Raw genomic sequence first — 21,141 nt, 5'->3', positions numbered from 1 at the left:
ATGGCCCAGATTGAACCATACCAGCTCCTAGAAATCAACGTGATTTCGGCCCAAGATCTGCCCCAGGTCTCCAAACCGGTTCGGGCCTACGCTGTGGGCTGGGTCCACCCAGACCGCAGACTCACCACCCAAGTTGACCATGAGGGTAACACCAACCCCATGTGGAACGAGAAGTTCGTGTTCCGCGTTGACGACCACTTCCTCAATTCCGACAACGCAATCATCATGATGGAAATCTACGCTCAGACATGGCTCAGCCCCGTCCTCATCGGCACCGTCGCCGTTCACGTCACCAACCTCCTCCACAAAAAAAGAAAATCCAAGACCCGCTTCGTGGAGCTCCAGATTCTCCGCCCCTCCGGTCGCCCCCGGGGAAACCTCAACATCGGTATCACCCTCCTCGACAGCGCCATGCAGAACATGCCACTATATTCCGAACTAAGTTTCTCCGGAAACGATGACCAACTAGAAACTAGGAAAAACAAAAAAGTAATTACCGAGGAGGACCGTGAAAAGCACTCGCCTTTGGAAACTGCTAGTGTTTTCACCCTACAACGTTGTCAGAGCGAGGAAAACGATTCCACCATCAATGACTGCGCCTACCGCGGGACTGCGCAACGTTACGGCTACGATGAGCAGGATTTGGACGTGGGTGTGCGGAAAGGCGGCGTCTTCAACGAAAACTCGCTCATTTCCGACGTGGGGCCGTCGCCATCGGTGGTGGCTGCGGCGATCGCGAAGGGATTGTACCCCATGCCGCCGCCGCGTACGGCCGAAAGTTCGATGATTGACGGGTGGTCGATGAATAGCGGGAATGAAGCTGTGGTGAAGAAGATGGAGAAGTGGAGGGCGGAGCTTTCTCCGGCATTTGAGGATTACGGCGAGGAGCAGAGGAACCCGAGACAGACGCCGCATCGCGTGGGGCAGACGCCGCACCGCGTGGGGCAGACACCGCATCGTGTGGGGCAGACGCCGCATCGCGTGGGGAAGACGCCGCAGCGCGTAGGAAAGACGCCGCAACGAGTGGGACATACACCGCAGCGAGTGGGACAGACTCCGCAGCGCGTGGGACAGACGCCTAGGCGTGGCGTGAGACGCGGCGAGCCGTTCTCGTGCTTTGGAACAGTGTTTGGGTGTGAGATTACGATTACTTGCACGAAGGGGAACCGGCAGAAGAAGAACGGAGATGAAAAGAGTCGTCTAACTGAGGCGTCGTCGTCGGAACTGACTTACGATGAATCCTTTATTTGAGGAATTAAGGAAAGGAACTAATGCATGCCACACTATACTCAGACAACCTCTTGAATGCAACCAAAAGGCCTTTTGTTTTCCTACATGAATGTATTTTTTAATTCATTATCATCATTTGTAATTATTTATCTAAATGTTTTTTATTTTTTTCATTATTAAAAATAAATATGCTATGCTTTTCATAAGGTTCGACGAATAAAATATAATAAAAATAAGAGAACATGCCATGATAAATTACGTGTATAGAAAAGGAAAATAACTTTTAACAACTTTACGTTATAATTTTACGCGATATTTTCTAAGTGATTTATTAGTTTTCTATTTTATTACTTTTAATATTTTAAAATTATTCATAAAATAATATTTTATTTTTAATATTTTAAAATTATTCATAAAATAATATTTTATATTATAAGAAAAAATTATTAAAATTTAGTAGATAAAATATATTTTTCATTCAAAAATTATAGGGATGATATAATATAAATTGTGTTTAAAACTCTTACGTTACTTCATCAGGTTTTTCTCCTTGTTTATTAATTTTTGATCGTTCGTTTTTTAACTAATTGAATTTATTTTTGTCGTTGACTTTAGACAGTTGATTTTCAACTAATTGAATGACTGGGTTACTTGCAAATGGAATTTCGACGTTTAAGTAAGTAATTAGTTTTAGTTAAGTTCCAATTATTTAAAGATAAAAAAAGTTCCAATTATTTTACCTATATTCTTTATTTATAGTGTTTTTAGTGGACTTTTATCTTTTTAAAGACTTAATCACAACCCAATAATAACCATGTTTATGAAGGTAATCAAAGGATTACCTTTTAAGCTTAATTGGTGTTTATTCCTTTGATCGAAGTTTTCGACTCCAACAAAATAAACGAACGATCGATATAAAATATTTTTGAGTCTTTACGCGATTCTCTCTTATAGATCAACTATTAATTGTTAGTCACAAATGGACTTCAACCAACATTATATTTTATATTATAAAAATGTATACACAAGTTTAAAATTATAAGTAATACTTATAGTATCTATAAATTATGCAAGATAGATATTATAATGGGTGATCATAAAATAGGACAATTGAAATAAGGTAATCGTCTTTTCTTATCCTAAGACACGTATTTTAAAATAGATTTAGTTCCTTTTAATTTTTTTTTTTGAAACTAATAAGTTGGATTTTTATTTTTTTTATATTGTTATAGATACGATAATTTACGATACACTCTTTATATACAGTGGCAGAACTTAAGTTTTGGTGAGGGAAGTCTTGACCTACCATTTTTTTTCATATATAAAATGAATATGCAAATACAAATAATTATTTTAATTTTAGTGGATTTTATTTTGTTTGGCACCTTAAAAAATGTTGTAAATTTATTTAAATATTTCCAAGCTATTGTTTGAACACCACTACTGTTTGTATGTTTAATGTTTTTTACAAAAATGTATTATTAATTTGGGACGATTGACTTTTATCATACAAGATGCCACTATCAGTTTCATGCATATTCTACTTTTGAGAAACATTTTACGTTTATCATTCATTCCATGATTGATTGAAAGAAAGTTGTTGATATTATTGCTGTTAAATCTATCCATTTTTCTATTCAACACCTACCTAATGTCAATAGAATGATATTTTTATTTTAAAACATAAAATAATTTGAAATGAATTAACGTAGAAAGTAAAAAATAAAAATTGGTGTTGGAAAAGGATATGAAGATTGAGAGGTGTGCATGAAAACTTCTCCATCTATAAATGCTATTGTAAAAGGTCACACCACTGTTTTCAGATGATAAGTTTATCCTCTTGTTAAATTTAAAAGATTTTTTTCATTTCACTTAAAAAAAATGTCTCCATCATTCTAAATATATTTTTTTTCCCGAAATACTGTGGACTAAAACATTTTGTGAGAGAATGAAGACTTACATAGTAAATCATTTTTCATAATTTATTTATTTTTGGTAGTTGAGAAATCAAAAGAAAAATAAATAAATTAAAACACTTTAAAAAATAGTATATCATCACATAGACCTTACATTATACAAGTAATCAACCTCACGCACCAAGTAAATTACGAAGATAAAAAATATGAACTAAAAAATTGAAAGGAATTAAGATTCACCAAAATTTAATAGAAATTGAAGAAAAAACGTTAATAATTACTGAACTAAAAACATAATTAATAGTAAAAGGCTATAAACAATTTAAATACTACAAAAATAGGATTTAACAAGAAAATAAATTCTCTCATGAAATAAAATAAAATTATAATAATGTTTATATTTCCTATAAATTACATTGGAATAATCCATCGCAGACAATACACAAATAAAAAATAGAAAATAAACTTAGATTTGCCAAAAATATTTATACACGTTTTTGTTAGTAATATTTTTAATTTAATTATACAACATTAATAATCATAAAGTAAATAATTATTATTATAAAAATACACACTGTAATATAATATACTTATACAATAAGCATACTTAATTATGGTATTTTCTTTAAAATTTATTATGTATATCTTATTTGACTAATATGCAAGATGAAATGAGCTCCTTCATGTTAGTTGATTGAGACAATAATCTCAACTTTTGTGCTAAGCATGTTTATCTCATTACTCTTCATTCCTTTCAACGATTGTCCATTGAAATTGCAGTCAATAGAACATAAGCTTGATCATAGTAGTTGAAGTACATTAATGGTGAAAAGCAACGTGTTATTTACGATTTATGCTTTTTCTGAGACGCAACATGGGACAGGGACACGTATCCAAATTGACACTGACATCCTCAATCGCTTCACAACTGTAACCCACAAATCGCATTTTTCTTCTTTGTTGTTTTGTTTTTGCTTCAACCACTTCATTTCCCTTTTTCTTGTCGCGTCCATTATTATCCACTTCGTTCTGCTCCAAGGTCATAGGAATTTTTCACTACACGTAAATAACTGGATTAAGAAAAAGTTAGTAAATATGTACTCTAATTCTTAAATTTAATATTCCTTTTCTGTTGTAAAACTATGCCCAATTGAGAGAAGAATATTTTTGAGAAGTGAAATGCAACAAAATTGATTTTTTTTTTGGTGGGTGGGTGGGGGAAAGTTTATGTTAAGCAAGACAGAGATATATATGAAGATGGTGAATAAGCAAGAATGCGTAGAAAGGTTATGTGAAGAGAGAAGAAGAGTGAAAGAAAATTAAATGGGCCATGGTTTTCCTCTTTCGTTGTTGTCACTGGTCAACGAAGATATAAAGGAGAGGAGAATAGTTCAAGCATTTTCTTGTTTTCCATCAACAACAAATTAAAAATCTTTCTCCTCTCTCTTCCAGCGTTTGGTTGTGGAGAGAGGACTCTGAAGAATAATAAACCATCTCTGCCACTTTCTTTGCTGGTGATGGTGTCAGAGATGTTTAGCTGTGACTGTTTTTGGTGGAACAGTGTTCCTGAATCCTACCCTTCTGAGCCAGAGCCCTTCTCTCTGCCAGCACCTCTTCCACAGTGGCCACAAGGTGTGTGCTTTTTTGTGTATCTTTAATGGCTGTTCTCTGCTTTTTCTCAGAATCGGTTTATATCCAACAAATGTTAGTAACTTAGTATGTGTTGGATTATAACAGCTGCGTTCCTTTTGGCATATACAATATTGAAGCTGAAGCTTGGATATTTACATTTTCAAACCTCAAATCAATCCCATAATTAGTTTACTTTTTTAGGATGGGATATGCTACACGAAGATTTAGACCATGTTCGTTTTTCCTGTGATGCTTTCAGCTATTCTTGTGTTGTTCCAAATTGATAGTTATGAATAACCCTTCTTGGTTTAATAATTGTGTGGATGTTTTCATGAGCTAGAGTTCCTGATGGTGCAATATTTAACAGTTTTTTTAGCTTAGAGCTCCTGATGGTGCAATATTTAACAGCTTTTTAGCTTAGATTAAGGAAGAGATTCGAAACTATTTATGTGTCACTCTGTTAACTTTGGGGTTAAACATGATTAATTGCCTTATCATTAATTATTACCTTAATATCAAATGTTTGTGAATGGTATGGTATCAGGTGGTGCTTTTGCTGGAGGAAGGATAAGCCTTGGAAGCCTAGAAGTTTTGAAAATAAGTAAGTTTGAGAGGGTTTGGAGCAGCAAAAGCTCACATGGTAAATCTCAGGGTTTTGTATTCTACAAACCTGTGGAGATTCCAGATGATTTTTTCTGCCTTGGTCACTATTGCCAGTCCAATGATCAGCCATTGAGAGGACATGTTCTTGTGGCTCGCGAAACTTCTTCTGAACTCAAAGCTGAATCTCCAGCTCTCAAAAAACCAATCAACTACACTTTGATATGGAGTGCTGATTCACCACACGATGGAAGTGGGTATTTTTGGTTGCCAAATCCTCCATTGGGATACAAAGCAATGGGCATAGTGGTTACCAACAAACCAGATGAACCTGAAGTTGAAAAAGTTAGATGCGTGCGAGAAGATCTGACAGAAACTTGTGAGACCTGTGATCTATTACTATCTATGAACTCAAAGTTTTCAAAAATTTCATTCAAGGTTTGGAACACAAGGCCATGTAAAAGAGGGATGTGGAGTAGAGGTGTATCAGTTGGCACATTCTTCTGCAGCACCTATTCTGACAATAAACAAGGGACAGATATTGCTTGCTTGAAGAATCTTGACTCCACTTTACATGCCATGCCAAACATAGAACAAGTTCATGCACTCATTAATCACTATGGCCCCACTGTGTACTTCCACCCTGATGAGATATACCTGCCATCATCAGTGCAATGGTTTTTCAAAAACGGAGCACTTTTGTGTTCAAGAGGCAGTGAGAAGGGTAAAGCAATAGATAACGAGGGATCAAACTTACCAAGTGGAGGAACAAATGATGGTGCTTTTTGGATAGATTTGCCTAGTGATAGTGAGGCTAGAAATAATGTAAAGAAGGGAGATTTAGAGAGTGCAGAACTCTATGTTCATGTAAAACCAGCTTTAGGAGGAACATTTACTGATATTGCTATGTGGGTGTTTTGCCCCTTCAATGGACCTGGGATACTTCAAGTGGGGTTGGTGAAGATTGAGATGAACAAGATTGGTGAACATGTTGGTGACTGGGAGCATTTCACTCTTCGTGTGAGCAACTTCACAGGAGAACTATGGTCTGTGTTTTTTTCACAGCACAGTGGAGGAGAGTGGGTGAATGCATTCAACTTGGAGTATATTGAAGGAAATAAAGCAGTTGTTTATTCATCAAGGCATGGCCATGCAAGTTTTCCTCATCCTGGGAGCTACCTTCAGGGAGCATCCAAACTTGGAATAGGAGCAAGGAATGAAACAGGTAGAAGTAAACTTAAAGTGGATTCTAGCAGCAGATACAAGGTTGTTGCTGCTGAGTATCTTGGTGAAGGAGCTATTGCAGAACCATGTTGGTTGCAGTATATGAGAGAATGGGGTCCTGCTATTGTTTATGACTCACGTTCTGAAATAGACAAGTTGATAGATCTGCTTCCTGTGTATGTCAGATTATCTGTGGAGAATTTGTTTGAATTGTTTCCTACTGAGCTTTATGGTGAAGAGGGGCCAATTGGTCCAAAGGGAAAGGCTAATTGGGAAGGAGATGAAAAGTGCTACTAGTTCACTCTCTTCTTCATCAGTTTTTCTATTTTTTTCATTCTCTGCTATATCATGTATGCTACCACCATTGCCTTGTTTCTCGTAAACATTTATCTTTTAGCAGAAGAGGTGAAAAGTAACGGGTTAAAAAATAGAGAGGAGAGAACTATATGAACAGATATACATGAGAAACGGTGTTTGATGCATTAGAAACATGAGAGACGTTGAAAACAACATTAACACTCCATGATCAATTATATAGTTCGGTGATGAAATACATGAGTCCTGTGTAATTTCCGCACGAAGTAAAATGAAATTGTGAATTAGAGACAACTTAATTGTTTTTACATGTTAAGAGACACATGTTTTACTATTAATATAGAATAATCCTTCCTTCACTTAAGATAAAACTCTTTTAATTGAAAATGCCTTCTATACTTAGATATTAAATTATAAAGATGTCTCTGTGGAAAATATCAATGAAGAATATTAAAAGTATTATTAATTTTAACTCAAGAATCATGCTAACAGATAAATAAATAAATAATATAAAGAGAAGGATACAACATTAATAGGATGTCAATACTCTCATAAAACTATAAGTATAATCGTTGTCTAATAAAAATGAGAGGATAACGATATATAAAAATTTATCCAACACATATATCACTTTTTCATATCTTTTGACACAAAATATATTTACACTCTCCAAAACAAAAAAATAATTCAAACCTCACCACTTTTGTTTCTTTTATAAAATAGGATAAATATGTTACTTGGTACTTTATATTAATTAAAAAAATAGATAAATATGTTTTTAGTTCCATAATTTTAATATCAAACTAAAATTTATCTTTATCTAAAATTTTAATATATTATAATTTTCAGAATTTTCAAAATAAATAATAATACATAAATTATTTTGATATGTCAAATATGTATCCTCACATGTTAATAAAAAAAAATTAATGTAATTAATAGATTAAAAATAATATATCAATTACTTTTTAAATTTAGAGATTAACATTTATCAAAATTTGAAATAAGAACCAACTTCCAATTTAATATTAAAATTTTATTACTAAAAATAAATTTAAGATTTTTATATTAATTACATAATTCTTACATAATTGTTTTAATAGATAAAAACAAATAAACAAGTTAAGAAAGAGGAAAAATCAAGATAACCGATTAAAAAAAAGAAACTAAAAGAATAATCAAACTTAATTACAAAATATAAAAAATTTAAAACTTAATAAAATATATATATATATATATATATTTACCTAAAACTTAATTAAATATATTCCAAAACAACAATTTTTTTATTTTATAAAATAATAGGAAAATTTACAAGATAAATTGTAATTGTAACATATAAGACTACTCTTGATTGAACAAACAAAAACACAAATAGTTCAGGTTAGAAAGAAACCATCCTCAGTCACTCGGCGAACTCCAAGACTCAGTCTTTCTCTCTGTTTCTACTTCCTCCATCCATCTATCTAGGTTTTCACTCAATGCGTCTATTTTACTATTTCTGATTAATTATCCTGTTTTATTCGAGTTAAATTGCAAAGAAGGTTAGTCTAATCTAATTCCTGAACTGTTTGTTTACTTTTTTTACTGTCTTTATCAGACGCGACACAATGGATTGGGCGTTCGTGCATAAAACGTGGGATAAGTGGGCTTCTACCAATGTTGGTTATTCTGGTTAGCAAGATTTTGCTTTCGAGCCACATTCATATGCACACATGTTTTTTTGTTATATCACCCTTTGGAAAATTAATTTTTGTGAATTATGTAATTCGGTGATATTAATCTCATATTTTTATCATCCTACTACTTCTAGGTCATCCGTTAAAAGCTGCTTTGCTAATCAATCATGACCCCACTGGACCATCTCGATTGTTATCTACCATGTAAGAAGGATTTGTGTTTGATTCTTGTTATGAATTTTATTTTATTTTATTGTTTTTATCTGGTGTGATTTTTTCTTTATGATAGAAAAGTACATGGAATGAGTAAACAATGTAATTCTGTTGCCTACAGTCTAGGTTATAAATAATTGAAGCTTCCATCTTGCTGTTTGGGTGAATTTTTATTCATATTGAACTTAAGCGAGTTCTGAATCTACTAACTTGTCTTAGAATTCCATGATAATACCATTTTATGTTGATCATACAAATTTTCATTGGTACCAGTGTTTATTTAACTCTTTTTGATGGAATACTGTATATTCTGATTGTGCTCTGATAAAGGTACACCTAGTAAGTAAGATTTTGTCATTGTTATTGCTCCAAGAACCTGAACTACTTGAAACAACAAAACAAGGGCCACTGTTGTTGCCTGAAACCGTGCTTGAATGAAGGCTTCATCAAGTACCCCAAACTAGCTCCACGAAGTATGGATACCCCTTTTACTTAAGGTGTCAAGAGTATCAAACACGTTTTCAAAATCGACTCCTCCTTGACACCTGTATGAGCACTAGTTCTATATTTTTTGCTGGCTCAGACACTTGAGCTGATATCTGCATATAACTATAGTCGTCAAAGAGATGAACATTGTCAAACTAATAAATTTTTAAACATTTAAAAAGCTCTTTCAGAATATAATATAAAATAAAGTAATTGCCCTTTTTACTGTTCTGATCACGACTCATTATCTTAAGGAAGGTGTAAAACTCAGAAAGTTATTTTGTCTTGAGAAGATAAATATACCTTTGCTGATATATAATTAATTTTCTTGTTTCTGGGATTATTCATTGAGAGACAAAGTGCTTCATTTTAAATCTTGATTAGCAATTACATCTTTTTTCATGTTTGTATTTAGTTTCATTTGATTATATGTATATATGGATGTCCTAGTGTCAAATATTTTAAACATAAGCCATGTTGTAATGACTCGGTGCTATGTAAGCCGCACAGATTCTTTTTTTCTCCTTCCACTTCAATAGTTTATAGCAGGTTCATTCCTTAGGATCAAATGCAATGTCCTGCCAGGTTAATATCACTGTATCGATTCAGCAGAGCTGCTACTGTTACATTATATGTTTTAATCCAAGAGCAAAAGTAGTTGTGACATTGTAAGTTGTTTTGTGTTTTTGTTTGAAAATCTCTTTTTTTTTTTTTTTTTTTAATACTGTATGTGGTTGAGGAGATTTAAGTATTTGTTTCTGAAAAGTTTGTGCACATTGCCTCCTAAACTTCATACTTGCTTTGTGTGGCACTTCTTTAGGTGGGATTTTCTTTTTTATTTCTAGAAATATTGGATTTCTCATTGAGCTATTTGATGCTGGCAGTGCTGCACAAGAAGGAATAAAAGCTAATCCCATTGAATTGAGTAACTTTATGGACTTCATCAAACAAAATAAACTCCAGACAGAGCTCTTCGTTATTGGATCCAATCAGTGTAAGCTCAAACTCAGCTGTCTTTAGTTTGCCTATATAATTAGTTGCGGCTTTCTGTTTTTCAACTTCTTTTATGTCCTCTACCATAAGGACATATGAAATTTCTGAAACCGAAGACTACAACACATCTAGGTAATATGAGTTTACGACTCTTAGATATTTGGGCTATGGTACAATAACTCTTGGAGCATGTATGGTATTGATAATTGTTTTAGACTGTATACTGTTGAGGGATAATAAACTGTGTTCTACTCGTACACGTAGAGTTATGAACTCTGTAACTTTATCTACTACCGTGGTGCATTGTAGTTTATCTTCTGATACTTTACTAATGGAAATTTGAATGACAGACTTGGTCACATCAATTCATGAGAACTGGTTTAGTGCAAGGTGTATAAACACGTCAAAGCCCGCTGGTGAAGGTGTTATTGTTATACAAACAGCAGCATACATCTTGGTTGCTCTGTAAGCATATAATTCAAATTCAGCATGTTTATCATGGATCATCAATGCACTATTCAGTCTGCGTATTCTCATCATTCAGTTTCACAGGTATGAAGGTTCCATCGGTCCAGCATCTCGTGCTATGGCAGCTGCTGATCAGTTAACTTGGCAATTAGGGCGAAAAAATCTTTAAAATGGTCCTGCAGATCTGTAGCATCCACTAACCACAAGGCTAATCATTTCTGTTTTCACTCCAATTTTTGTTCAGATGGTTGCAGCCATGTATCTTGGTGATGACAGAACCACATAGATGACAGTGTACGAGAGACAGGTCTTAACCCTTGTTATGTGTATTATTGGTTCATCTCAACCATTAATATTAAATTCAGAACAACGAATATTCATGTTGATATAAACATGAACAAAATTATTTTAAATATCAAATGGTTGCTATAATTGATTTCATGCTGGTTTTGTAATCTTGCGTAAAAAGTATTTTTGTTCACAGGTCAAACAAATCAAAATAAAATACCTGAAAACCATTTTTCACATAATGTATTCAAATAGAAATCTCATTTTTATAATCAATTATGACAATAATGATTTATAAATATAAATAATTATTCCAGTGCTTATTTAAATAAGTTGCAAACTAAATAATTTTTTATACGGTCACTTAATCAGAGACTGGTATGATAGGCTAATGGATTGGTCCAATTGCTAAAATCAAATTAGTAAGCTCAAACACACACACATTGAAAATAAACAAATCACTTCTAACTGAAAATTAAGAAACTTCAAACTGAAAATAAACCTTCTTGGATAAGAAAATTACTTAATCACAACTCAAAATCCACTAGAAGTATCAATTGTACTGTGATTTATCCAGAGATATTTCACAATTGGAATCAAGCTTTCGAAAACTTATGAAGGTTTTGCCGCATATTCCACTCTGGAAGAATTGAGCTGGAAATTTCTTGTATGTAAAATGAAATTTTACTATTTTTTTTTTCACAGGTAGGAACTAAACGTAGGTTAGAGAATTTATAAGAGTTGACACTGCTAAACTGAATTAGACTTCTAAAAAAAATGTAAATGAATAAATGCCTATAATAACTCATTTTTTTAATAGTTTTCTTGCTATATTTTCTAAAGAAAATAAAAGGACTTAATTTTGAAAAACAAAAATTTAAAAGGACTCAAATTTTTTTTCTCGTACCTAATACACATTAGAACAAAGAAAAGCTTAAAGAATAGAAAAAAAAGGCTTTTGATAATTATTGCGATTTATTCTCGGTTTCCTCGAAAAATGATAGAGTGGGAGGCAGCGTTATACCGTGGAAGTCACCGCAGCAAATTAGAAGTCGCAAGCACGCAGCCAGAGAAGACAGCCAGAGTTCTGGTCAGAGACGACGGAGAAAAGCAAAGCTGGAAAATTCAATTCAACTTTCAACTATTGTGTAACCCGCCACGATAAATTCAAGTCAGAGCCCAACTGAAAAAAGGAGAAGGTGGTGGCGAATCGGAATCGAGTTATAATGAAACCAAACAGTGTTACTTGGTGGCTATGTTCGATCATTTGCATACTTTTAGTTTGTGTTCAATTTCAAGGGTGTGTGGGATCCAAGACCAAGAGAACGGATGAAGCTTACGTCACTCTTTTGTACGGAGACGAATTCTTGTTGGGTGTTCGAGTTCTGGGAAAATCAATACGCAACACTGGATCCAGCAAGGATATGGTCGTGTTGGTCTCCGATGGTGTCTCTGATTATGCCAAAAACCTTCTCCGGGTAATCATCAGCACCGTCTTTTTAATGGGTCTTCCACAAGATTTGAAATTTTCAACTTTATCTTTCTGCTGACACCTTACTTTTTGTGTGGTTTGTGTATTAACTGTTGATTGGTGGATTTGTTGAAGGCTGACGGGTGGATAGTGGAGTTGATTAGTTTACTGGCGAATCCTAATCGAGTGCGTCCAAAGAGATTTTGGGGTGTCTATACAAAACTAAAAATATTTAACATGACTGACTACAAGAAAGGTAGCATTTTTCTTTGGGCCTTTTATGTGTGTATATATATGATCTTAGTGTAGATATGAGGATGGACTTATAATTCTCATATATGTTGCGAGTTTAATTTTCATGCTGTCCCTGAATAAAGACTTCTACGCTATCAATCAATGAAAAATCATTTTAAGTATGATTTTTAAAGCTGCTGTTCTAATTAAATTCTTGCTTTTGAAATTAGAGCATGTGATATGCTCTTGCACTTAGTTAAAGGCTTCTTATATGTTCAGTTAGTTGGTAGTTGCTTTTGGATCAATTGAAATTTAAAGAGACAATTTAGGGTTTTGACTTTAAGCTTTCTTTCTTATAAGGGGTCCAATGTGTGGCTTATTGGCTGTTTATATGCTGAATGTTCTGAATGTTCTGAATGTGAATGTGCAGTTGTTTACCTTGACGCGGACACTATTGTGGTTAAAAATATTGACGATCTTTTCAAGTGTGTGAAATTCTGTGCAAATTTAAAGCATTCTGAGAGGTTGAACTCGGGAGTCATGGTGGTGGAGCCATCTGAAACTGTTTTTAATGACATGATAAGCAAAATAAAAACTACTGCATCTTACACAGGAGGTAAAAACAATTTCTGGGTAGTTTTATATTCAATTACTTTGTTCTTATGAAGTTTTCTTTTTGTTTTAATTGCTATATTGCTAGATATAATTTAAACTGGGTAGCTTTTTAACAATGGTTTTCATCTGTTTTGTCTTCTTTTGACAGGCGATCAGGGTTTTCTGAATTCATATTTCTCTGAATTTCCCAATGCACATGTTTTTGAGCCGAATTTGAGTCCTGAGGTGTTGAAGTCCAGACCAGTTCCTGAAATGGAGCGACTATCCACACTGTACAATGCTGATGTCGGTCTTTACATGCTCGCTAATAAGGTACTAAAATATAGGTAACAAGGGGTAATGAGTAATTAGAGTCAGTGAGGCATGAGAGATATATTCCCCATTTTAGCTTAATCATGCTGGATCTGCTCATTCGAGTTCAGTTGAGATGGAAGATGCACTAGGTTTGGTTGCACAAATGAATGATTATCCTGTCTGATATAGTACTACACTTTGATGCCTGTCCAGATGTGATTTGTTTTATGTGTGCTGTCTTTTCATCAGATAATTTTTGTGATCATTGGAATAAATTATAGCATTCAAGTGACCTCTATTAATGTTGACCAAGGATTTATTTAGTGCTTCTATAGAATAAAAAATTCACTGTAGGCTATGTAGCAGCTTTACAGTTTTTTTTTTTCCACCAGCACAAATTCTCATGCAAGCAATCAATGAAGTAATAACTAATTGATTGTAGGCAAACATACGTTAGGCTCTTTCCCAATGGAAAACCAATGTAAGAATCATCACATGTTAATCTGAGCTTATTAATGAATCAAGGACTCTGTGTTGATCGGTTTGTCATCATCTTAGCATTTTCTTATTGTCTGGTATTTGAAGCTTGCTTTTTAGGCATGTGTGGTTTGTAGAAACTTTTGCTTGCAATAAATTCTGAAATGTTCTCCCTATTTTTAAAACTAGTGGTAGGTGTGTGGAAATTATTTCATTTAGAAATCAGTAGTTTCTTGTTAAGATTTAAGTCCTATTTTAGAACTATGTTCAATGACCCTCCCCCATATCTTCATATGGTAAGGAGCCTTTCATCTTTCAATCCTATTACCTAACATTCCAACTTTCATGTTGATCAATCCAGTGGATGGTAGACGAAAATGAACTGCGTGTGATTCACTATACACTGGGCCCCCTTAAGCCTTGGGACTGGTGGACTTCTTGGCTTTTGAAACCAGTTGATGTGTGGCAGGTAATTTTGGAAGTCAATTATCATTTTTCGTTGTGATGTTGTATTATAAAAGATTTTCTCATTGTCATATTCACAAAGACCACATTTGTTATATGAAGATTACTGACTTGTGTGTTCTAATCTTGGTGGTTTGCTTTAGGATGTAAGAGAACAGCTTGAGGAATCCCTTCCTGGAACTGGAGAGGGGCAAAATCCTAAAGACAGTTTTCTTGTGAAATTTCTCTTTTTGCTACCTCTATGTGCCTTACTCTTCTTATGCTATCGTTCATTTATGAAGGTAAGCTACAATGGATTCATATTCTTGTCTAATCTCTTAGCATTAAACTCCCTCAGCTTTATGTAAGTCTCATAACATTGTATTATTTGTAGAATCCTGGGCACTTCAGTTCAGTTTGTAGAAGCTCGATATTTGATCAAGTTAGACACCTTTATTATAAGATTAGATCAAACGGGCCACTTTCTTATACTAGTATTTCAACATCAACGACTAATTCAATCCATCAGGTTTGTTTTCTCTTCTGTCTTCTGGGTGGGGATTTGGATCTTACCATTCAAGGACCTCACATGATGAAATCATTTGATGAAAAACTTCCTGTGGGGATTCCTCCCAAATCCCTGGCACCAACTCCAACATTCTTTCCGGCCCAGGAAACTTTGTCTATGTGACTGACTATCCATATCATCAAATGACCTGATCATGTTATGGCTTTGAATGATAGGATGCTTATCCTCTAATTGGTTGAACTTAATGCTTAGATTTATATGTGTTTTGAACATACTAAGATTTATTTCTATGGTGTCATGCAGCTCTTTAATGGCCCTCAGAACAAGGTTCCTGCTTATTTGGGTGGTGTTTCTGTCTGTGTCTGCTTTATGGTTGCAGTGGTGTCTCTGGGATTATCCCTCTTGATTGTTCCTCGGCAAGTGATGCCATGGACTGGATTGCTTTTGATGTATGAGTGGACATACACAATTTTCTTTATACTATTTGGAGGTTATCTCCGTTTGATTTATCAGTGGGGAAAAATGGTGGGATCACGAGTAGCATCCTCCTTGTCAGATCCTGGGTCATCCGATCATGATTCTGAAAAACGTATGTTCTTCAAGAGTGAAGCTGTTTTTCATTGAATTCAGATACTGAGATACTTTTTTCTGCTATAATATTTTTATTGAACCTATATGCTCTCTTTATTACAGGTCATCAACGATCGTTGTCATCTTGTGACGTTGCTACATGGTACTATGGTTTAGGCATGGCTTTGTTGGCCATTGCAGCTCCATCATTGCCTTGTCTTTTTGGAATAACTGCATTGTTTGCAAGGTAACTTGTTTTCCAAAATACATCTAAAAAGTTTTTTCTAATTTTGAAGTGGATGTAGAAGTAGTTTTGGAACTAAAAGATCAGAATTATTATGAAAAATTTCCTTGAATTTACCTTTACATATTTATTTTCAACAGGTTAGGTTTGATGGTTGTTGGTGGCATAATATTGGCTTCTTTCATGACATATGCTTCTGAACATCTTGCTAACCAATCATTTCTTAAAGGCTTTGATGAACGTGACATTGCTCGAAACAGCAACTTGTGTTTCCCATGTTGATTCCATAACCCATTCCCTTTTTCAAATTACATAAGTAACCTTGTTTTTGTGAAAAATGTATGTAGGGAATTTTTGTCTATCTTCTAGCATTGTAATTTTATTTTGTCGAGGTTTTGTTGTAATATTATTGGTTTTTTTAGATGATGACCTTATATTGAAATCACACGTAATAGAATCTCCGAACAGTTTTACGTGGTTAAACTTCATTGAGTTAACGTGGGTGGTACAATGGCAAAACGGACTGGGTGACTTATCAGTCCGTTTTTTTAAAATAAAAATAAAAGTAAAATTAAATTTTAATTATTAATTACAATGAAATAATTTAATATCAGAAGATAATTATTTTAATCTTTTAAATTAGAAACATTAATTAAACAATTAAAATTTTAAAAACAGATTTCGCACGGAAATATAATACAATTTTATATTTATTTTGCATTTAGTTGGACTATATTAAATGTAGTTTTTTTTATAGAGCCTGTCAATTTAATAATGAATTTTTTTGATTTCAATGACTTTGTGTTTCAAACATATTTTATATTATATGTTTATTGTCGAAAGAAATATACTATTACCCAATTGGGTAAGGATTCTGTTAAATTATAACGGGAAAACGAGTGAATCAAGAAAAATGTTTAATACACACTTAACTAACATGGTGACATACACTTTTATCTACGCATAAAAACAAAAACAAAATGAGAAAAGGTATTTATTATATATAATGTAATTAAAAAGTTAGAGACGAGTATAAATACGTGGATCGCCCACGTAATCGTGTGGATTCGAGTTTGAATTTATTTATCTTCGGTAAATTTAACGTAAATTTTATTGTGCTATAAGCAACTGATAAAGCATAAAAATGACATTTATCACCAATCATATTAATATTATCATGTATGAATAAGGGGTTAGCTTTTTAATTTTTAAAAGTCAAATATAAAAATTTACAATTCATTGATAACATTAAGTATACATTAACACAATGTAAAAACTAAAGTTATGGTTAAATATGTTTTTGTCCCTCAAGTTTCAGTAAAATTTAGAATTAGTCTTTTTGAAACTTTTGAAATTTAGTCTTTTATCTTTAAAAATGCGTAAATTGTCCTTTTAATCAAATTTTGTTCAGTTTATAGTTTATATGATGTTTCAAACGCGTTTGATGATAATATTTGAGTTAGCATTTAAGCGAAAATGGGTCAAACTATGTAAACAATTCAAATACTATCATGAAATACGTTTGAAACGTCAGATAAACTTAACAAAATCTGGTTAAAAGAACTAATCTATATATTTCGAAAGATGAAAGACTAAATTACAAAATCTGATTAAAAGAACTAAATCTATATATTTCGAAAGATGAAAGACTAAATTGGTCAAAAGTTTCAAAGAGATAAATTTCAAATTTTACTGAAACTTGAGGGAGGAGTCAAAAACATATTTAACCCTTTAATTTATACAAAAACTATTGACATTAAAATAAAGCCAAATTCAAATTATGTACAAAGGTTTCTCTACAAGTTAATTTTTAAAATATAAATCACATATTTCTTCCATAATAGACACCATCATGTTTAAGTCTAATGGAGTTATTATCCATATATTTAATTTTGCTCATCTATGAAAAAGAAAAAATATACTTTTGTACCTTCACTCCCTTCGATTTTCTTGGTTTCTGAATGTAAAAAATAATGGGCAAATAAAAATAGAGAAAATAGCTATGTATGTACAATGAGAAAAGTTTGGGTTGAAAGTCGTCTTGACCAATGAGTTATTTCTTTTTGCACCTCTATAATTTTAACCTGCATTTGCATTGATTTTTATATTTTACAATGAATAATTTGGAATAAATAAAACATATATTTTGAATTATATAATTTGTATGTTTTAAATTCTGTTTTTTGAGATAAAAAATATATTTTATTATATCATTTAAAATACAAAATATAAAAATATATTTTAGATTACCCATCAAAAAAATATAAAAATTTATATAAATGCCAGAAGAAATTGTCGATAGAGCCTGATCCACAATTTAATCCAACCCATTAAGAATAAAAGCCCAAGCAGTCGAAGCGTTTCTTGTGTCAAAAAATGTTCTTCGTTTGTCTTAGCTTCATCGATCGAATCAATCGACAAGGGCAAGCATGCACCGCAACCACTCTCCTCTGAAACCCCAATTTCCATGAGTGAGTGAATCCATTTCCGTTTCTTCTAAATTCAAACAATCTTTGCATGCAATTATCCTGCGATATTCAGTTTCCGTTTATTTATTCACAGAAGGGATTAATTTGTTCAAATTTTTTTAACTAAATGCAATCGGGATTCATTAGTTCTTGTTGATTAAGAAATGGCCTCCTGCAAGTCGTGTTGGTAACTTCTTATCATCCTCAGAAAAGTAGAAAAACGAGTTTAATATCATTAATACGTTTCACTTTTAACTGAGAAAGCCACATTCAACCCCTTTTCAGGAAACAAAAAACGATGTCAATTCATATAAAAATGGTGTATAAACAACTTGACCTCAGGTTTTTCCTCTGATTTCTTGAACCCTGAATGAAATGGGTTTTAATTTGTACATTTGTTGCAAAATCTAGACCAGTGGTGAACATAGTGTTATTTGATTTGTTTTGTTTATCATTATACAATCAATGAATGAACTTATGCATCCCATTATCAGTTAACAGATATCTGTGTTTCTCTTTGTTTCTTCTGAAAATGCTGTTAGTTTGTGCTTAGCAGGATATAACTTGCTTGACAAGAATGGAGAGGATGAAAAGAATCAATGTCAATGGCTCTGCACTTAACTGCGATGATATCCTGCATGAGATCCTACTTCGAATACCACCATCAACCATCACCAAATTAATTGTTGTATCAAAAATATGGCTGCGAGTAATATGCAGTTCTTCTTTTCGTCAAGGCTACACGAAACGATGGGGGCAAAGTTTCAGACTTGTGGGGTTTTTTGTATGCAACTTTTTGTATCTTGGAAGACCTCGAGATGGGTACCGTCGCCCTCGTTGGGAGCCTGCACTTCCGTTCTTGTCCACTTGTAGAGAGGGTGATGATTTGAAACACTCTGGAATCCTCAAACGTCTCGGGTATTTCATTGATAGTTGCAAAGGCATTGTTCTTTCTGGTTTCCATCCAAAGACATATTATGTGTACAACGCTGTCTCCAAGCAAAAGCATCAACTCCCAGAACCTCAGCAGTTCTATAAAGTTCTGTGCATGGCATTGATTGTTGAGGAATCCCTTGATGGTGACACATGCTACAAAGTGATCCGAGCAAGGTGTGAATGCAAGCTTAAGGAACGCAACAGTGTGTCAATTGAGACTTATTCATCAAACACTGGAAAATGGAAGCAATCGACTCTGATGTGCTCAACATCTTTTGCATTGCGCCCGAGAACCGCAGCTATGGTGGTTGGAGGGGTTGTACACTGGTTTGCAATGTGGGGGAAACTTGCCATTTATGATCCTCGTCTTGGAGATAGGTATATAGCATTGATTAGACTACCAACAGCTGTGTTAACACGTGAGCATGAGGAATCTGTTCTTGGGGAGTCATCAAATGGGGTTTTGCAGTATGGTCAGAGCAATAACCTTGGTGTGGAGATATGGATGCTTGAGAAGGAACCAGAAGATAAGGATTCATCTGTTTACTGCAACTGTACTCGGATGAAGTACAAGTGGGTGCTGAGATGGAGATTAAATTTTAAGGTATTGTGGAAGCAGATGCCATCTTTGAGCACACATTCTAAAGAAACCCAGTTACTGTCATTCCTTCCACGGAATTCAACGTCTGTGTTCGTAAGATCAGGGTGGAACATTTTGCTGTGTGATTTACAGACCAAAACGGTGGAAATTGTTAATTATCAGGGTCGAGGAGGTTCCATTTCTTGGGAATCTAGCAAAATAGTTCCTTACTTTCTACCATCTTGGCCACACGCATCCTGTGCCTCGTGATGACATGAAACAAGGGAATTTTAGGGACTTATTTACTTCTATTTTGATGGAACAGAGAATTTTAGGGTCTTGCTTTTAACACATATGCTCATAGTAGTAGGACCTTCACTTCTCTTATAGATTCGGTGGTGTACATGCCGGTAGGTTGGTGTTTTGTCAAACAATGAAAAATATTACCTTTTTGCTCATGTTTTTTAGGTCTTTCCCTAGAAGAAATGAATATAAATTTGTAGGAATGTTTCTGGTGCATATTAGGGATCTTGTGGAACTTCTAGTATGAATACGGGTAAAAGCCCTAATCATTTTTGGGTCCTTTAGTGCTAACTAAGTATGAAAGCAAGATTGTTTTGGATTTTCTTTTTTATTTTATTTTTGTTTTGAAAACTATTTTATAAAACAATATTTAATCTGAGTACTTTAAGGTAATACTTTGTTTGTTTTAAGAGGGAAATAGAGAAGTAAAGTATAAGGATATAAATTATAGTAAACAAAGAAAGTAAAATAGAAAGCTTGTTTGGATGGACAAAAACGCAAGAGTAAAAAATAAGTAATTTTATCTAGTTGGAGCAGTGTAAAGAATAGAAAAAAAAAAATAAAAAAAATTACAAGATATAGAAGTTTTTATCATTATATATAAATGTAAGAAAGAATATGATTGAGTAGTAAAAAGTCTAGGGGATGAGGAGATATATAAGGTTTTCAAACGCTATTTTTATTTATTTATTTAAATTGCTGTTGTGTTAAAGATAACGGGATTCTTCAAATGTGTCCGAATATTACTCGTTGTCGAACTGAATAGCAGTACTGATAATGTTGTTTTTAAAGGTTTTTAAATGCTGTTTTTTTTTTTTTTTTAAGTTGCTGTTTCTTTAAATGCTGTTTTATTTTACTTTTTCTTATCTCTACTCTTTAAGTCAACGGCTGACCAAATTGCATAACAATCTACCATAATTAATGAATTAGTG

At 33.5% G+C, this 21,141-nt stretch overlaps 5 protein-coding genes across 7 annotated transcripts; all 5 read left to right on the top strand.

The window, feature by feature from the left end:
- On the top strand, positions 1–1,251 carry LOC114188546. The gene has a single exon (XM_028077118.1). The coding sequence runs from the start codon at positions 1–3 to the stop codon at positions 1,249–1,251; it is 1,251 nt and encodes a 416-aa protein (XP_027932919.1).
- Positions 1,252–4,182: 2,931 nt separating this feature from the next.
- LOC114186608 lies at positions 4,183–6,985 on the top strand. Its single transcript, XM_028074562.1, has 2 exons — positions 4,183–4,778; positions 5,323–6,985. Exons 1-2 carry the CDS (start codon positions 4,664–4,666, stop codon positions 6,897–6,899), a joined length of 1,692 nt encoding a protein of 563 aa, XP_027930363.1. The 5' UTR covers positions 4,183–4,663; the 3' UTR covers positions 6,900–6,985.
- A 1,293-nt stretch (positions 6,986–8,278) lies between these two features.
- LOC114187498 lies at positions 8,279–11,197 on the top strand. The gene is made up of 6 exons (XM_028075758.1): positions 8,279–8,387; positions 8,518–8,591; positions 8,731–8,800; positions 10,180–10,289; positions 10,639–10,753; positions 10,841–11,197. Exons 2-6 carry the CDS (start codon positions 8,528–8,530, stop codon positions 10,923–10,925), a joined length of 444 nt encoding a protein of 147 aa, XP_027931559.1. The 5' UTR covers positions 8,279–8,387; positions 8,518–8,527; the 3' UTR covers positions 10,926–11,197.
- Positions 11,198–12,027: 830 nt separating this feature from the next.
- Positions 12,028–16,405, top strand: LOC114188797 (inositol phosphorylceramide glucuronosyltransferase 1-like). Its single transcript, XM_028077443.1, has 10 exons — positions 12,028–12,522; positions 12,651–12,771; positions 13,180–13,365; positions 13,513–13,676; positions 14,497–14,604; positions 14,744–14,881; positions 14,974–15,108; positions 15,412–15,697; positions 15,802–15,925; positions 16,063–16,405. The coding sequence occupies exons 1-10, from the start codon at positions 12,271–12,273 to the stop codon at positions 16,202–16,204; spliced, it is 1,656 nt and encodes a 551-aa protein (XP_027933244.1). The 5' UTR covers positions 12,028–12,270; the 3' UTR covers positions 16,205–16,405.
- A 1,869-nt stretch (positions 16,406–18,274) lies between these two features.
- Positions 18,275–20,425, top strand: LOC114189257 (F-box protein At5g03970-like). 3 transcript variants are annotated; one of them, XM_028077984.1, is made up of 2 exons: positions 18,275–18,393; positions 18,947–20,425. In XM_028077984.1, exon 2 carries the CDS (start codon positions 18,968–18,970, stop codon positions 20,174–20,176), a length of 1,209 nt encoding a protein of 402 aa, XP_027933785.1. In that variant the 5' UTR covers positions 18,275–18,393; positions 18,947–18,967; the 3' UTR covers positions 20,177–20,425. The 3 variants fall into 3 exon arrangements, with proteins under 3 accessions (XP_027933785.1, XP_027933787.1, XP_027933786.1); XM_028077986.1 differs by having other exon boundaries at positions 18,278–18,393; positions 18,944–20,425; XM_028077985.1 differs by having other exon boundaries at positions 18,280–18,393; positions 18,933–20,425.
- Positions 20,426–21,141: the final 716 nt, after the last annotated feature.

Source organism: Vigna unguiculata, chromosome 6 (assembly GCF_004118075.2).
Source record: "Vigna unguiculata cultivar IT97K-499-35 chromosome 6, ASM411807v1, whole genome shotgun sequence".
Taxonomy (NCBI): Eukaryota; Viridiplantae; Streptophyta; class Magnoliopsida; order Fabales; family Fabaceae; genus Vigna; species Vigna unguiculata.
Note: the sequence above shows the minus strand (reverse complement) of the source record. Positions and strands in the feature narration are given on the sequence as shown.

What these genes read in the sequence shown, in the direction of transcription:
- LOC114189257 (XM_028077984.1), top strand. Translation starts at nt 18,968, where the DNA reads ATGGAGAGGATGAAAAGAATCAATGTCAATGGCTCTGCACTTAACTGC.
- LOC114188797 (XM_028077443.1), top strand. Translation starts at nt 12,271, where the DNA reads ATGAAACCAAACAGTGTTACTTGGTGGCTATGTTCGATCATTTGCATA. An exon ending in CATGACTGACTACAAGAAAG is followed by an intron (nt 12,772 to 13,179) that starts GTAGCATTTTTC and finishes GTGAATGTGCAG; the next exon opens with TTGTTTACCTTGACGCGGAC. An exon ending in AACCAGTTGATGTGTGGCAG is followed by an intron (nt 14,605 to 14,743) that starts GTAATTTTGGAA and finishes GGTTTGCTTTAG; the next exon opens with GATGTAAGAGAACAGCTTGA.
- LOC114187498 (XM_028075758.1), top strand. Translation starts at nt 8,528, where the DNA reads ATGGATTGGGCGTTCGTGCATAAAACGTGGGATAAGTGGGCTTCTACC. An exon ending in CGTTATTGGATCCAATCAGT is followed by an intron (nt 10,290 to 10,638) that starts GTAAGCTCAAAC and finishes TTTGAATGACAG; the next exon opens with ACTTGGTCACATCAATTCAT. An exon ending in GCATACATCTTGGTTGCTCT is followed by an intron (nt 10,754 to 10,840) that starts GTAAGCATATAA and finishes TCAGTTTCACAG; the next exon opens with GTATGAAGGTTCCATCGGTC.
- LOC114188546 (XM_028077118.1), top strand. Translation starts at nt 1, where the DNA reads ATGGCCCAGATTGAACCATACCAGCTCCTAGAAATCAACGTGATTTCG.
- LOC114186608 (XM_028074562.1), top strand. Translation starts at nt 4,664, where the DNA reads ATGGTGTCAGAGATGTTTAGCTGTGACTGTTTTTGGTGGAACAGTGTT. An exon ending in TCTTCCACAGTGGCCACAAG is followed by an intron (nt 4,779 to 5,322) that starts GTGTGTGCTTTT and finishes GTATGGTATCAG; the next exon opens with GTGGTGCTTTTGCTGGAGGA.